Genomic DNA, 14,213 nt, shown 5'->3' with positions numbered 1-14,213 from the left:
CAGTTAACTGTACCAGTGTTCAGCATTGTAGTTTTGTCACCTGCTCAAACAATCAACAGTGATGCGAACTGACAGCTAGAGCAACTTCACTTTGTCCCATTTCTTTTCTAATTTTTTTCCCTAACCTTTCTTTGTTCCTCCTATTCACTCCGTCCCTCCCCCGACTCCCCTGCCTCTCCGCGTTCTTTCCCTCTTCTTCTCCTCTTCTGTTCCCAGACTCTCATGTCCCAAGGGCAGACGTTCCCAGCTGAGCGAAAGAAGCAGCAGCAGGGGCCAAACAAATCTCCCAAGAGGACATCTCTGTCTTCATCGCCATTGCCACCCGTTCCGCCTCCTCCACCCCAGAACAATCACTCCAACCTCTTCCTCTCGAGTGCCCTGCTGGGTCTCCCTGAACCCCATCACCCAAATGGAGTCATCCAAAGCACCACTCAGGACGCACCTTTGGCCCTCATCACCAAACCTCGCAAAGACTCTGCCTCTCAAGGCAAGTCCCCTCAGCGCGACTCAGATTCTGGGTCGATGCCTGTCAATCTGAGCACAGGGGCAAGTAGGACCCAAGCAACCGCCCAGGCTGGGCCTCCGTCGCAGCCCCCGACTACCTCACCCCATGCAACAGGCCATGGATCCAGAAAGAACAAGACCCCGAAAGGTAAAGGACAGACACCAGGGCCGGGGCAGGGACAGGGACAGGGACAAGGACAAGCAGACCCTTTAGCTGCCTGGAAGGGCTTCTCTCAGAACCATCTGGTACAGTCTCTAGTAGATTTGTTTCGGGGAGGAGAGCCCGGGATTGGGATTCCTGGAGTTAGTATCCCTGGGGTTGGTATTCCTGGAGTGGGGATCCCTGGGATGTGTAACCCCACCGCTGGTCTGCCAGCTAACAAGGAATCTGACGATTCAGGAGATGATGATGATGATGAAGATGACGACCTTGAGGAGGAGGAGGAGGAGGATGAAGAGGACTCAGATGATAGTCTGTCAGGTCAGTATCTTCCATACACAGCACTAAATGTTATATTGACAATTTCCAGTGAGATGATGATAAAATGTTAACGTCAGGGCTGCAAATCAGCAGTATATTATTACTCTATAGTATTCTAAATTGCTTATCTTACAGTGCATTGACTAACCAATTAATTTGCTGATTGTTTCCGCTCGTTGATTGAGTAAATTCTATAGGAAGCCTCAAAATATAGCCCTGCAAAAGAGTCTTGGTTCTGCGTTTTAAAAGTCTCACCCACTTTGTGTCTCATCGCAGAGTCTGACAGCAACTCAGACAGTGACATCTCTGGGAAGAAAGTGAAGGAGTCAAAGCTGCTGCCGTCAGGATCATCTAAGAAGGAGATGACTTCCCGCAGGCTAACCAAAGGCCCAGAACTACTGAACACCTCAACCAATCACACCGCCACCAGCTGCTCCCCTCTGAACCTACAGGTCATCAAGACTCCCACCATCGCCACCAGCTCCAGTGCCTTGGCCTATCACAGCACTCCAGGCTCTTCTTCTTATAGCATTGCCTCTCCATTAGGTAATGTGCTCAAAATACTGCATGCAGATAGTGTTAAGAATCAAATCATACTGTAAAGTCATATATAGCACCACAAATAACTGTTATACCGTATACCGCAGTGATAAAGTAAGTTCCTTAGAGGAAGTATATTAATATCATCCTTAGATGATTATAAAGAGAGACTTTTGGAAGTCAGTAAGAAGGTTGTCATGGCTTAACCAGAGCTCTGAGGTCCTGTAGGGACATGCCTAAGAGCCCTGACAACTTGTTTGGCACAACAACGTGGTTCATTTCCTCCTCTTTCAATGCGGAGAGATTACCCAGATCAGAGAAAATAGGACCTACTGTATGTGTACCTTGTAAGTCATGTTCCAAGAAGGCATTTTTTTCTTACTGTAAGTATTTATTTCCTCTTATGCTTTTGTTCTTTTATCTACGTACATCAGACTTTGAGTTTCAGTTTGGGGACTTTGATACGTCCATGTAGAGAACTGTGTATGTATTTAACTTTTGTGATCAATACGACTGGTTAAGTTTAGGGTCTTCATCAGCTGCTACTGCGTATGGGAGGTTTTTCTGTCAAATTTATGGTTGAACTGTCTCTCCACAGGCTTAGGGAAGAGGAAGAGGGTGATGGATGAGAAGGAGTTGATGATACCTCTGGAGTTGGGGTATGTAAAAGTGGCTGGAAAAAAAAAAGAGAGCTCACATGACACACTATTTTTTGTGATCGCCTGTGTTATTTGTTTTGTTCTTGAAAACCTAGGTGGCGAAGAGAAACAAGAATCAAATCAGTGGCCGGACGGCCGCATGGCGAGGTGGCCTACTATGCCCCCTGTGGCAAGAAACTGAGGCAATATCCAGATGTGATGAAGGTACCCGGGCATCACAGCGCTGCAGTTTTAGTCTCATCCGTGATACAGAAGCAAACGTTCGTGAGCAAACCGATGAGCAGTTTAGCTTTTCAAAGTGGGAATTATTTTTGGCAGAATGGTTTATGATTCGTCATGGGAGAATATCTTTGCTAATAGTGACAAAGCTGCTCATCCACGTTGCTCATGGAAGTGCTTGTGTATCAGTATTTTGTTATATGTTATCTATGCTACTGCTCCAGCTGCACTCCACCCCGCCCCCTCCCTGCTTTCTTTGACCCTAATAGTGAGAGATGATATTCTTAGATTCACTTCTTGTGCCACTTTTTCACCTCTCCTTCCTTCCCCCAAATGATTAATGATTAGTGTTGGGATGCACAACTTTGGCCCCGTTACACTACAGTATATTATAGACTATCATCTTCTTTGTTTGCTTCATCAAAAGCTCAATCACGCTGATTGTCAGAACTGCCTCTGACTGTAGCGGTGCAAACTAAACATTGTCTATGCAGTAACATTCACTCACTGCCAGCCAGTCAGCAGGCAGTAAAAGCCTAGCAATGCTTCAGATAAATAAGAAAGGGCCTGAATTGTGCACCCCAAGGTCAGAACGTTTTTCTCTCCTGAGAGCTTTTGCTCTTTTTTGTCCCCTGGCTTTTATAATGATTAGTAGCACTGCACAGATGCACTGTAACCGTAGACTCCCTCCAATCTAGTACCTCCCAGTTGCTTTTCAATGTCGCTAATTTCGCATTTTTTTTTCTGCCTAAACCAACGCCATTATTATTTTCTCTTCTGTAGTATCTATCCAGAAATGGAATAAGTGGCATCGCGCGTGATAATTTTAGCTTCAGTGCAAAGATAAGGGTTGGTGACTTCTATGAAGCCAGAGAAGGACCCCAGGTGACTGCCTTTCATCTCTCTCTCTCTCTCTCTCCCTGATCCCTGTTCATCTTTTCATCTAGTGGCAGGCAAAGCTTCATGCAGCAGTCACTGTCAGGGCATGGATAGGAATCAGCCAAAACCTTCAGTAGTCCTAGTTCATAGACCTCTCACTGTGCATGGAGAAATGTAATAATCACCTGACATTACTTCCACAGGTGACCAATGATATGTGCCATGTTATGTGTCTGTGACACAAAGAGATAAACTAGAAAATTAATGTGGTGTATTACTGGACGCAGAATAATGAAAATAGATTTATACAGTGCTGAGGGGCAAGAGAAGCAGACTGCATAAAACTTAATGAACATAAATGAACTCCTATTTATTTTACAGTTTAGCCTGTGTATCATAGAAAATATAGTGATGTATTGTTTTAAAATAGATAGAAGAATGTTGTTTTTCAGTTTCAGTTGAATCAGAGTCTAGCGAGAGCCAGCTAATGATCAATTTGTGTCACATTAAATGACAAATGCAAACAAGTCATTATCGGTTATATCTCTCCCCAATCTTTCCACCTCTACTTTGTTTCTGTCCCTAGGGTTTACAGTGGAGCCTGTTGAAGGAAGAGGAGGTCATTCCTCGTATTTTGGCGATGGAAGGACGCAGGGGTCGTCCCCCAAATTCAGAGCGTCAGTTAGCAGGCGAAAGTGCCAAAGGTAACCGACGAAGGAAGGGACGACCCCCTAATGTGGGCGATCCACTGGCGCCCGAGGGCCCAAGTCCCAGTGAGGTCAAACTGCTGCGCAAACTAGAGGCTCAAGGTTAGCAGAGGAAATGAGCCCTGAAATATGTATGTGATACCTGTGCGTGCCATTAATCAACAAAACATTAGTCACGTCGTGGAGACCAAATTCAGTCTTTTATTTTAGTATATGGACACATCAGTTTTTATCTGTCATGCTTATTTGTTAGATCCACCTACATCATGTGTGATAATGTAGATACTTGTCAAGATGAACCAGCATTGTTATCATGTCTTTTTGATGTTTGTGGGCTTTTGTGTGTGTGCGCTTTGATAAAAACACGGCTGCTGCTATTAAAAATTAAAAATGTTTTTTATGCCTCCAGAACATTCTGATGGTCAGCCACTCTCTTGTAAACAATATTTTAACATATATGGTATATCTCAGTATTTTATGTGTTAATTGACAAAATCAGTAAATATACTTCATTCTTACGGGTTTATAATTGGTCGTAAACTTTATAAAAGCAAAACAATGCTATGCAAGACTATAGCACCACTTAGGTATTCCCTTGAAATGTCTCACAAACAATGGCTTTCTTTCTGCTTTGTGTAGAAATAGCCAGACAGGCTGCCCAGATGAAGCTTATGAGAAAACTGGAAAAGCAAGCACTGGCGCGTGCAGCCAAGGAAGCTCGGAAACAGCAAGGTAAGAGAGCACAGGGCTTTAAAAATACCGGTGAAGGTTATTCAGCTGGTCAGCCAGTCATTTCAGCCTACTTTGATCTAAATGAGTCAAGTATAAAGACCAGCAGGTCCTTTGGAAAAAAACGTATGCTGCTCATATACCCTTTGTTTTTGTATGTTGGCTGATATTCATTTTCATCACCTTAAAGCAAAGCTTTAATCTTCTTTCCGCTCTAATCTTTTATTGCAACCATGCTGCTGGTTTCCAATATTATGATTATACATCTTTTATTCTTATACGTGATGATGAAGTTAAAAAGTAAAATCTCAGGACTGTTTGTTTAGCCTAACTTGAATTCAGAACTGTAACCAAACATGGTATAGTATATTCTGAGAAGTATAATGCACAAAAACATTTAAACCGGAGAAAACAATGTTTGTCTGCGCTTTCAGCGTTACAGCACTTTTGTTTTTCAATTCAGCTTTTGCAGCGGGTACACTTTCTTCAATATGGAAATGAGCACAGATACACTGAATAAATTTAGTGACACTCGTGACCCAAAAAACGGTGTGTCTTTATATAAACTGTTTTATCCGTCTAAAATCCTAGAATCAAACTTGTGACCCAGCCAGCTATCGACCTACTCTATATCCAGGCCGTCCAAAATCCTTGAATCACAAGTGAACTCACAACAAAGATAATGTGTTTCAGCAGTCATCGCACAATTACTGCTGCAACTGCGGTCGTTAATGGCATCGTTACGTCACTTCATACAAAGGAATACTACGATGATCCCATCGCTGTAGTGACAATATTTATGTGAACCATCTTGTGTGCCATCAGCCTCATTCAGAGGCCTCCTACATGTGTACAGTCTGCTTTTAATTTGAAACGTGTTTTAAACTGGCAGCACGGTAGATTGTCCTGCAAAACTCACATTTAACTCACCATTTAGCGAAATAACAACAAATTAAAATTGGATTTCTTACACCGAACGATACCCTTTTCTCTATTGACAACAGTATAAACATCACATTAAAAAGTTAAATGATCTACCATATTCTCTTTATTGGATTATGGGTGTGCTCCTTTAAAACTGCTGGACACCAGCTATCAAAGTGCTGTTGTATTCATTACACAAGAAGGCTATCACACTCAGCTCTGTAAGTTATTTGAAAAGGTTAAACAGTCATCACTGGCATTCAGAAGGTCACAGAGTACACGTGTCTTCTTTTAAGAGGCTATGCTGCTGAGATGTTAGGCATCCTTAGCTGAGGTCAGGTCCAGTAACCATGACACCATGCCACAGAAGATGTTTGGCTTTAGAAGTACAGTGACCCATGATACTGGAATGAGCTGCAACACAACTAGAGGTTAGGAAGCTCACTCCTGTGGGAGACCTTAAAGTTTTACTAACTTATATTTCTAATTATGTTTGTGTCTCTATCGGTCACCGTGGCCACCTGTGGACGTGTTGGTTGTTTTGATTTATGATCAATGGTCTTGTTGCTTTGCAGTTTAATCCCAGGTCTCTCTGGATTTCAGTGAGATTTCCTGAATAAATAAGTAATTTAACTGAATGCAGCCTGTTAGGTTAATAATATCCTCAGGCATAAAAATCAGTGTTGAGACATAGTCATGGTGTGATCTGTCTGATGATCACACAGTGTTTGAGATAAGCTGTTTTCTTTGCGTACCGCTTTATGCTTATGGCTGCTTAAAATAATATTACAACACTACATCAAACTCGAGAAGCTCATTTCTCTGAGGAACTTTAAAGTTTTTATATCATTAATTAAAAACGTGCAATTTTTAGGAGGGCCTGCACATACTCTTGATTGTTGCTTTAGTCATTGTTAATCTGCACCTCTCTCACATATAAAATGCATCGTCGCCTCGGTGAAACCCTTCGAAAAAATAAAGCTTAACAACCCTAATTTTCTCTGACATGAATACATTTGGTAGCCAAGCTTTGTGCGTCATTTTCAAGACGCTTATATATCACTGATTTGTCTCTTGTAGCTATCATGGCAGCTGAGGAGCGGAGGAAGCAGAAAGAGCAGATCAAGATTCTCAAGCAGCAGGTGGGTCATCTTTATGAGGAATTTTATTTTCTTCCTTTTTTTTGTAATCTAAATGTCCTGACACACATACTCCTCCCCGTAAGCACGGCTGGAAATGCTGAATTGTTATTCTGTGATACTTTAAAGCTTACTTTTTCAATTACCATTATTACTTGTAGTTTCTGTACTTGTTGTTCCTTTTTGCCCGCCTCGACTGGAATAGAGTGGTTGGAAAGTGATTTTATCTGTGGATGTTTTCCAATGTCTAAAATATTAAGAGATTATGTGTTTTTTTTCTTTTTTTTCGCTACAGGAAAAGATCAAGCGCATTCAGCAGATTCGAATGGAGAAGGAACTCAGAGCGCAGCAAATTTTGGAGGTAGAGAATCTGATCCAACAGCACCTCTGATTAAGCAGAACATTCCTGGATAGCTACAGCCCCTCCGTCTATAGTGTTTTAATCTTCCTAAAGCTCATTACTGAACAGCGGCATGCATTGGAGTGAGTTGCGTCTTCTTAGGCATAATTCCACATGGAACTAATGCTAAATTGGTCTTGGTTGACGGCTGTTGAATATTAAAATGGCTGTTGCTGCCTCTTCAGACCTTATTTAAATTGGACAGAAAAGTCTTTTTTTCATCAGACAACAGTAACAGTTTAGCATAAGTGGGTCGAGGGGAGAAAAAAAAAAAAAAAAAAGGTGCTGTTTTCCGCACGCAAACACACATCCAAAGATGCTTACACACACATGCAAGCACACACAATTATACTGTAGGAGCTTCAAAGTGTTTTAGCAGGACTAAATCAATTTTGAGTTGACACGGTTGGCAAGCCACTCTTAACAGGAGGCTTCAACATTTTCACAATTACGTGTTAAAGAGATACATTATTCATTCGCTGTGTTTTACAAATTTGACTGGCATTCAGGAGCATGAAATCTTTGTGCAAAATAAAAAAAAAAAAGAAAACAATCAGTTAAAGTGCAGCAAAGCTCCTGATCCAAGACTGATTGATGTGTGTCTGTCACTGTGATTCTTGACCTTAATCTTTATTCATAGGCCAAACGGAGAAAGAAAGAGGAAGCTGCCAACGCCAAAATATTAGAAGCTGAAAAACGAATAAAGGTATGTTTGTATTTTTTTTTTTTAAAAAAACCTTGAGAATAAAAAGGCTAATCACAGTTGGTTCGTTATTCAAATGTGTTGCATGAAACTCTGTATGATCAAATATCACACTGTATAATTCCACGACGTGGGTCTTTTCTTCTGCTTAAGAGGTAGCTGCCGATAAAATTAGGGCAGCCCTTTGAAAAGGGAAGAATTTCTGTAGTGATTGTGATGATATTGGCGCTATAGAGCATATTGATTTTTCCCTCATCTTCTCATTGTTTCCTCCAAGGAGAAAGAGTTGAGGAGACAGCAGGCGGAGATCCTCAAACACCAGGTAGGCATTCACTACGACATGCTCAGCAACACGATAGTTACTTCTGAATAAGACCTCTTAGCTCAAATGTCTCTTGTAGAAGAACCTGTGTGTGTATGTGTGTGTGAATGAGTATATATGTGCAACAATGTGAATTTAAAGACGTGTGCGTGTAGTATAAATGCGGTTTAATTGCCAAACTTCTGTGTAATAAGTCTTCAGTTTTTTCTCTTTATTAAAACCTTATTGGTACTGGATATTACTTCTGTTCCATAATATTTTGCCAACTCTCTCTGCCAGGAGTTGGAGAGGCATAGACTAGATATGGTATGGGTATGTTTATTTTTGTACATCTAACACCTGCATCGTGTAACTGGTTGTGTTATGGTTGTCATAGCAATGCATTAAGTGTAGCACTGGCTGCTGTCATACTACATTCTTCTGCATGGCTTTCCAGCAAAACCAACAAAAGAGAAAACGAGTCAGTATGCTGCCTCCATCTGCTCGTCCTGAGGGACAACTGACCCTGTCACGGTGGCCAGGCAGCTTCTGTCCCCCTCCCCCATCCTTCCCCTTCTACTCAGAATGCATTGCAAAGACCGCTAGCCAATCCACACTCACTGTCTCGAAGTGCGCTCGAGGAGTTTCCATCCATCACATACATTGTCTAACTGTTGTATTGGAGTAGCCTGTGTTACCCATGAGTGCTTGACGATTTCGGCCCAGACATCGAGCTTGAGTCTGTTCGTCCATGCATCTGTTCTGCAGTCCACAGAGTGCTGGACTTTAACCTGTCCCATCCCAGCCTCTCTGTCATTCACTGTTCCTGTACTCTGCACAAAGAATGAAAACAGCTACCGAGAGTCATTTTGTCTTTATGGTGGACACACTTCCAGGCAGATCCCCCCCCCCCCCCCCCCTTTTCTGGCGAGGGTACATGACAGCCTTTGCTTGAAAATAGACCTGTTATACTGTAGAACAAGAATGAAATCAATTCCACCATGGGGACAAATATGGTTCTGTGTAGCATTTTGTTTTTGGCCTGGCTCTCCTGCTTGTAGCCCTTTTCACTCATACACAGTCGCAGCTGAATCTAAAGGTCCGCCTATCTGTCTCACAGTGGACTGATTACTACATAAACCCCTTATACCTTCACTCAGAGAGCAGTGAAGGGGTGACAATTGAGATACATGAAATAATCCTCGTATTTACGGTTATCACATGCAGTTGTGTTGCTTTCGAATTGACTGTAGTTTGTTATCGTAAAAACAATGAACATATCCGTTGTTTTTGATGGATTGGAAAAAGCTGAATGCCACGGGCTTTATGCCCTTTTTGTCCATTTGTGGAAAAAATCAAACCAATAAGGACAAAGAAATATTGTAGCAGAGTGCTTGGCATCTAGCCCGTTTTGTTTATCACGACGACAAAACAATCCTCACAAAAAGCCCATTTCAGTCACTATGTGCTGGAAATGTCCTTGGCAAGCCCTAAAAAGTGGCAATTGTGTCTTTCTGGTGGATCACAGAGGGAATGACAGGCCGATACGGTGGAGCGGGAAACCTAAAGAGATCAAATAAAATGATAGTCAGTCACCAGTGATTCCTGTGCCCTTTTGCAGTAGACTGTGTATCATGCACCAAAGAACAACATCTCATCCTCAGCAGTCACATACTGCGCTAATACTTAAGTCGCCCAAAACCACTGAAGTGGAACTGCTCAGTTTGCAAGCTAGTCTTTGCCACCCCTTCCTCTTTGTCATCCCCTCACCAAATATTATTGGTACGAGGCGTCACATATACATTAGCATTGGCTCACGTAACAGAATTTATTAGGCTGATTGTGACGCCAGTGTGGCATGTCAAGACAAACTTGTGGCGACTAGTGTTATGTTGCTTCTGTTGTGTCAGCTTTAGTTTAGAGGCGCCGTCACCGATTCCAGCTGCTTCTCTTTTTTGAGCCTGTCATCACATCTACTTTGTATCGCATCTATGTGTTGCTTTTTTGGTTGTCATTGTACTACTGTACTCTTCACTTATGCTTCCACCACACATGTGAAAGTGTATACATGTGAAGCATCGTTTTGTGTTTGTTCAAGTATGGTGCCTCTATTGAATATAGTGCATTACAGTTTTGCATTAATACATAATCAATTAGTCGACCTTGAGTGCCTGTATGTGCAATGTGTGCTTGTTAATGTGCCTGTGTTTTCTGCACTTTAGGAGAGGGAAAGGAGGCGGCAACATGTAATGCTGATGAAGGCTGTTGAGGCTCGCAAGAAAGCAGAGGTAGTCTATATGCACACAAATAAATGCAGGAACACACACATGCACACAGTCCACTCCATAAAAAGAGCCTAAGTCATTATTCCCTCGATGGATTCCCGCTTTCTCTCCTTTTTGTGCGCTCTTTCCCTTCATTCATTTTTTTTTTTTTTCTAACACACTTACCAAGTCAAAAGATTCTGGCCCTCAAGCACTTTTCTTTTGAATGCACAGCAGCATTAGGCTGAATTCTAACACTGCTCAGCAAAGTCAAGTAAACCTTCTTGTCTGTTTTTCACGCGCACGCAAATGCACGCAACACACACTTTGCTTCCCTAACGCTCCCTTGAATTTTGGACTCTCTAGGAGCGTGAACGCTTGCGGCAGGAGAAAAGGGATGAGAAGCGCTTGAACAAAGAGCGTAAACTGGAGCAACGAAGGCTGGAGCTGGAGATAGCAAGGGAACTGAAGAAGCCAAATGAAGATATGTGTCTGTCTGATCATAAGGTAATTTACACAGTTAAAAATTATTATTATTATTATTATCATTATTATTATTATTATTATTATTAGAAGTTTAACATTTTCTTGAGGATCTGTGTAGTAAGACCACATGGTACTGTAGATTTGTGTGGATATGTGTGCCCCCAAGTGGTTAAATAAGAGTACTGCTTAATGTTTAAAATAAGCTGCCACTACTATAAACGGAAAAGCATCATCTTGATAACAGTCAGCAGATGCATGACTCCTAACAATGACACTTACATTTTACCTTCTTGTCTAACAGTAACACGGAAAACGGCTTAAAACTATTTTAACTTCTATCTATTTTCCCGTGTTCAGGCTCTTCCCGAATTCTCCCGGATTCCCGGACTCATCCTCCCAGGACGTGCCGTGTCGGATTGCCTGATGCTGATGCAGTTCTTGCGAGGCTTTGGGAAGGTTTTGGGTCTCGATTTAAATGCTGATGTGCCCACTCTGGGAATGCTGCAGGAGGGCTTGCTCAATGTGGGCGACAGCATGGGCCAGGTTCAAGACCTTCTTGTCAAATTGCTCTCGCTGGCAGTCTGTGATCCTGGTCTACCACCTGGACAAAAGGTGAGCCTCTTCAAAGTAAGACATACATGATACTTATATATACGTTTTAAACCAGTGGCACCAATTTGAGAATTACACTTTTAATAAAAACAGAACACTTATTGCTTAATATACTGCTATTGTTGTTTTGCTTATAGATTTTTCTAAGTATTCTAAAATTTCAATTTGCCAAGGAAGTGGTCACGAACTTTATCTATTTGTCATTATCTTTTATTCTCTTAGACAAAAACGATGCTGGGAGACCACCTGACCAACGTTGGCATCAACAGGGATAACGTCTCTGAGGTGCTACAGATGTACATGGGAGCCCATTGTGCCAATACTGATCTGGCTCCTCTGGCCCTCAGTCTGAAGACCAAGGCCTTCCAGGCTCACTCGCCCTCCCAGAAGGCCTCAATCCTGGGTTTCTTGGCCAACGAACTGGCCTGCAGCAAAGCTGTTATCAGGTAGGGGCAGAATGTGTGACCGTCCAACTGACCACAGGTGTTTTCTTAATATAACCTGCCACACAAGATTCAAGGGGTGTTAAATACTGTTTCTTCTAGTCCCACTAAGCTACATATGCTGACAAGACGCACACAATAAGTACTATAACTGCAACTACTGCTCCACTACTTCACTACACTACAACATATTATGACACAGAATAGAAAACAATAAAAAACAGAAGATATAAAGATGAATGAACGAATACTGTTATTGGCAGATTCAACTGTACAGGCTAACTGAAGTATAAGAATTTAAATGGAGTGCATCGTTATTGTCATATTTACAGGATGAGCATAATTCTTATTAGAACGGGTGATGATGACAGTGCTAAAGAGTCCAAATACTGTGGTTTAATGAAAACTGTACAAAAAAATAGCTGTGCAATATTTGTTGTGTAAGTGTCCTCCTCGGTTGAAAGCGGCTTGTGCAATGTTTGGGAGTTTGTGGTTGTAAGGGAGTGCGTTGTGTGTCACTGACACAATGCTGCAGGGTTATATAGTAATCTATTGCTTCTCTATTTCTGGAGTGACATAGTTAAAACTAAACATTTGAAATCCAGCTTTTCTGCTCAATAAATACACGCCGAAATAATGTATAATAATCTAGCAAATGTGCTTTTATATTGTTTAACGTGCACGTTATTCATCGGCTAATAAGGTTATGTTTTATTGATGGAGTGGAAAGCGATTCATGAAGCTTCAGTAGGGAGCAGTAATTTGCAATAGAGTCATTCTGCTTGTAAGAGAATTATACAAGTATTAATTTATGCTGAACTGAACTTCTTCCTGAACTTCTAACCAATATTTTATGTTATTACATTATAAGAAAACATGGATATGCATGGATGTAGCCGTAATTAACGCTGATGCATTTCCTATTACAGCGAGATTGACAAGAACTTGGATCAGATGGCAAACATGAGGAAGGACAAGATCATCATGGAGGGAAAACTGAAGAAGTACGTTTTTTGTTTTTGTTGTTAAACCAGTTAAAGTAATGGCTTAACTCTCTGCACCCTATGATGCTGATCCTGTGCGTGTTAATGCAGGTTGAGGACCATTTACGCCAAACGAACTGGAAGGAGGGAGGCCAGTATGGGCGTGGAAGAAAACCAGTCAGTTGGCACGCCGTCCTCTGCCACCAAACGCAAGAGAAAACTGGCTGCTGACAGTGAAGACGACGACGACGACGATGAAGACAGCGATGACCCGGCAGAGGACGACGAGGAGGAGGAGGAAGAGGAAATGAAAAAGGTTAAAAAAGTGGAGACATATGATGAGGTAAAAAATAAAGGGTCTATCTATAAACCCTTTATTAAATCTGGCTTTGTACAGATGCCACAGATGTTTACTGTACTTGTTGTGTCCCATCAGGACGACGTTGACCAAGCCACCAGTATTGAGGAGCTGGACAAGCAAATAGAGAAATTAGCCAAGGTATGCAGCTTCTTTAAAATGTACTGCGACAAAGTTTCTACCCATTAAGATAAATGTATAAGGCGTCAGAAAATGAATGCATGCTTGGGTGATGCTGATAATGTGTGATTAAATGTGGCACACACAATGAGATTAAAAAGGTCTCCTGGGGAAGAAACTATAAAGAGATAAACCACAGAAACATGGCGTGTAATCGATGTTTGGTACTACTAGACATCATGATAAATGGTTAACCGGGGCTTCAGTGCATGTTACCACAAACATGTGGGTTTATTTATGTAAATACAGTTCAATGCAATACACAGTAGAATTTGGAAAACCTATATATAGATATATGATGAAAAACACATTTTCTCTAGGATGTGTTAAAAACCACCATATGTTTTGTGCATTAAATGAGCGTGTATGCTGACGTAGCGCTATTTGCTAATGAAGACATTAATTAGCTTTATGAATTACCTAATTAGCATAGCATGTAATGCGTGATATATCACAGAGATTACAAAAGGACGTTGGGTAGCGTGCTTTCTGAAGGTGTTTAGAAGTCACAGAGTATGTTTTATATCGTTGCAGCAACATCATCAGACCAGAAGAAAGCTGTTTGAGATCTCCCATTCTCTGCGCTCCATGATGTATGGACAGGACCGGTACCGCCGCCGGTACTGGGTGCTGCCCCACTGTGGAGGGGTCTTCATTGAAGCCATGGAGAGTGGAGAAGGTAGTTACACTAAACCACACGCT

The 14,213-nt window shown here is 41.8% G+C and overlaps 1 protein-coding gene across 15 annotated transcripts in view; it reads left to right on the top strand.

Annotated features, from left to right (window-relative positions):
* LOC311485491 (bromodomain adjacent to zinc finger domain protein 2B-like) overlaps positions 1 to 14,213 on the top strand; it is a 63,322-nt gene that overhangs the window by 41,211 nt on the left and 7,898 nt on the right. For 3 of the 15 annotated variants that reach the window (XM_084540942.1, XM_084540930.1, XM_084540937.1), the window contains 20 exons: positions 217 to 985; positions 1,262 to 1,531; positions 2,124 to 2,184; positions 2,280 to 2,388; positions 3,187 to 3,288; positions 3,869 to 4,091; positions 4,629 to 4,721; positions 6,723 to 6,784; positions 7,077 to 7,142; positions 7,822 to 7,887; positions 8,162 to 8,206; positions 8,486 to 8,512; positions 10,408 to 10,473; positions 10,816 to 10,956; positions 11,293 to 11,562; positions 11,770 to 11,993; positions 12,920 to 12,994; positions 13,085 to 13,316; positions 13,410 to 13,472; positions 14,046 to 14,190. In XM_084540942.1, coding sequence (XP_084397068.1) covers positions 217 to 985; positions 1,262 to 1,531; positions 2,124 to 2,184; positions 2,280 to 2,388; positions 3,187 to 3,288; positions 3,869 to 4,091; positions 4,629 to 4,721; positions 6,723 to 6,784; positions 7,077 to 7,142; positions 7,822 to 7,887; positions 8,162 to 8,206; positions 8,486 to 8,512; positions 10,408 to 10,473; positions 10,816 to 10,956; positions 11,293 to 11,562; positions 11,770 to 11,993; positions 12,920 to 12,994; positions 13,085 to 13,316; positions 13,410 to 13,472; positions 14,046 to 14,190 — 3,109 coding nt within the window. The remainder of the gene's footprint in view (positions 1 to 216; positions 986 to 1,261; positions 1,532 to 2,123; positions 2,185 to 2,279; positions 2,389 to 3,186; positions 3,289 to 3,868; positions 4,092 to 4,628; positions 4,722 to 6,722; positions 6,785 to 7,076; positions 7,143 to 7,821; positions 7,888 to 8,161; positions 8,207 to 8,485; positions 8,513 to 10,407; positions 10,474 to 10,815; positions 10,957 to 11,292; positions 11,563 to 11,769; positions 11,994 to 12,919; positions 12,995 to 13,084; positions 13,317 to 13,409; positions 13,473 to 14,045; positions 14,191 to 14,213) is intronic. The other 12 variants (XM_084540933.1, XM_084540938.1, XM_084540935.1 and 9 more) reach the window with 8 other exon arrangements.

Source organism: Chelon labrosus, assembly GCF_963514085.1.
Source record: "Chelon labrosus genome assembly, chromosome: 3".
NCBI lineage: Eukaryota > Metazoa > Chordata > Actinopteri > Mugiliformes > Mugilidae > Chelon > Chelon labrosus.
Note: the sequence above shows the minus strand (reverse complement) of the source record. Positions and strands in the feature narration are given on the sequence as shown.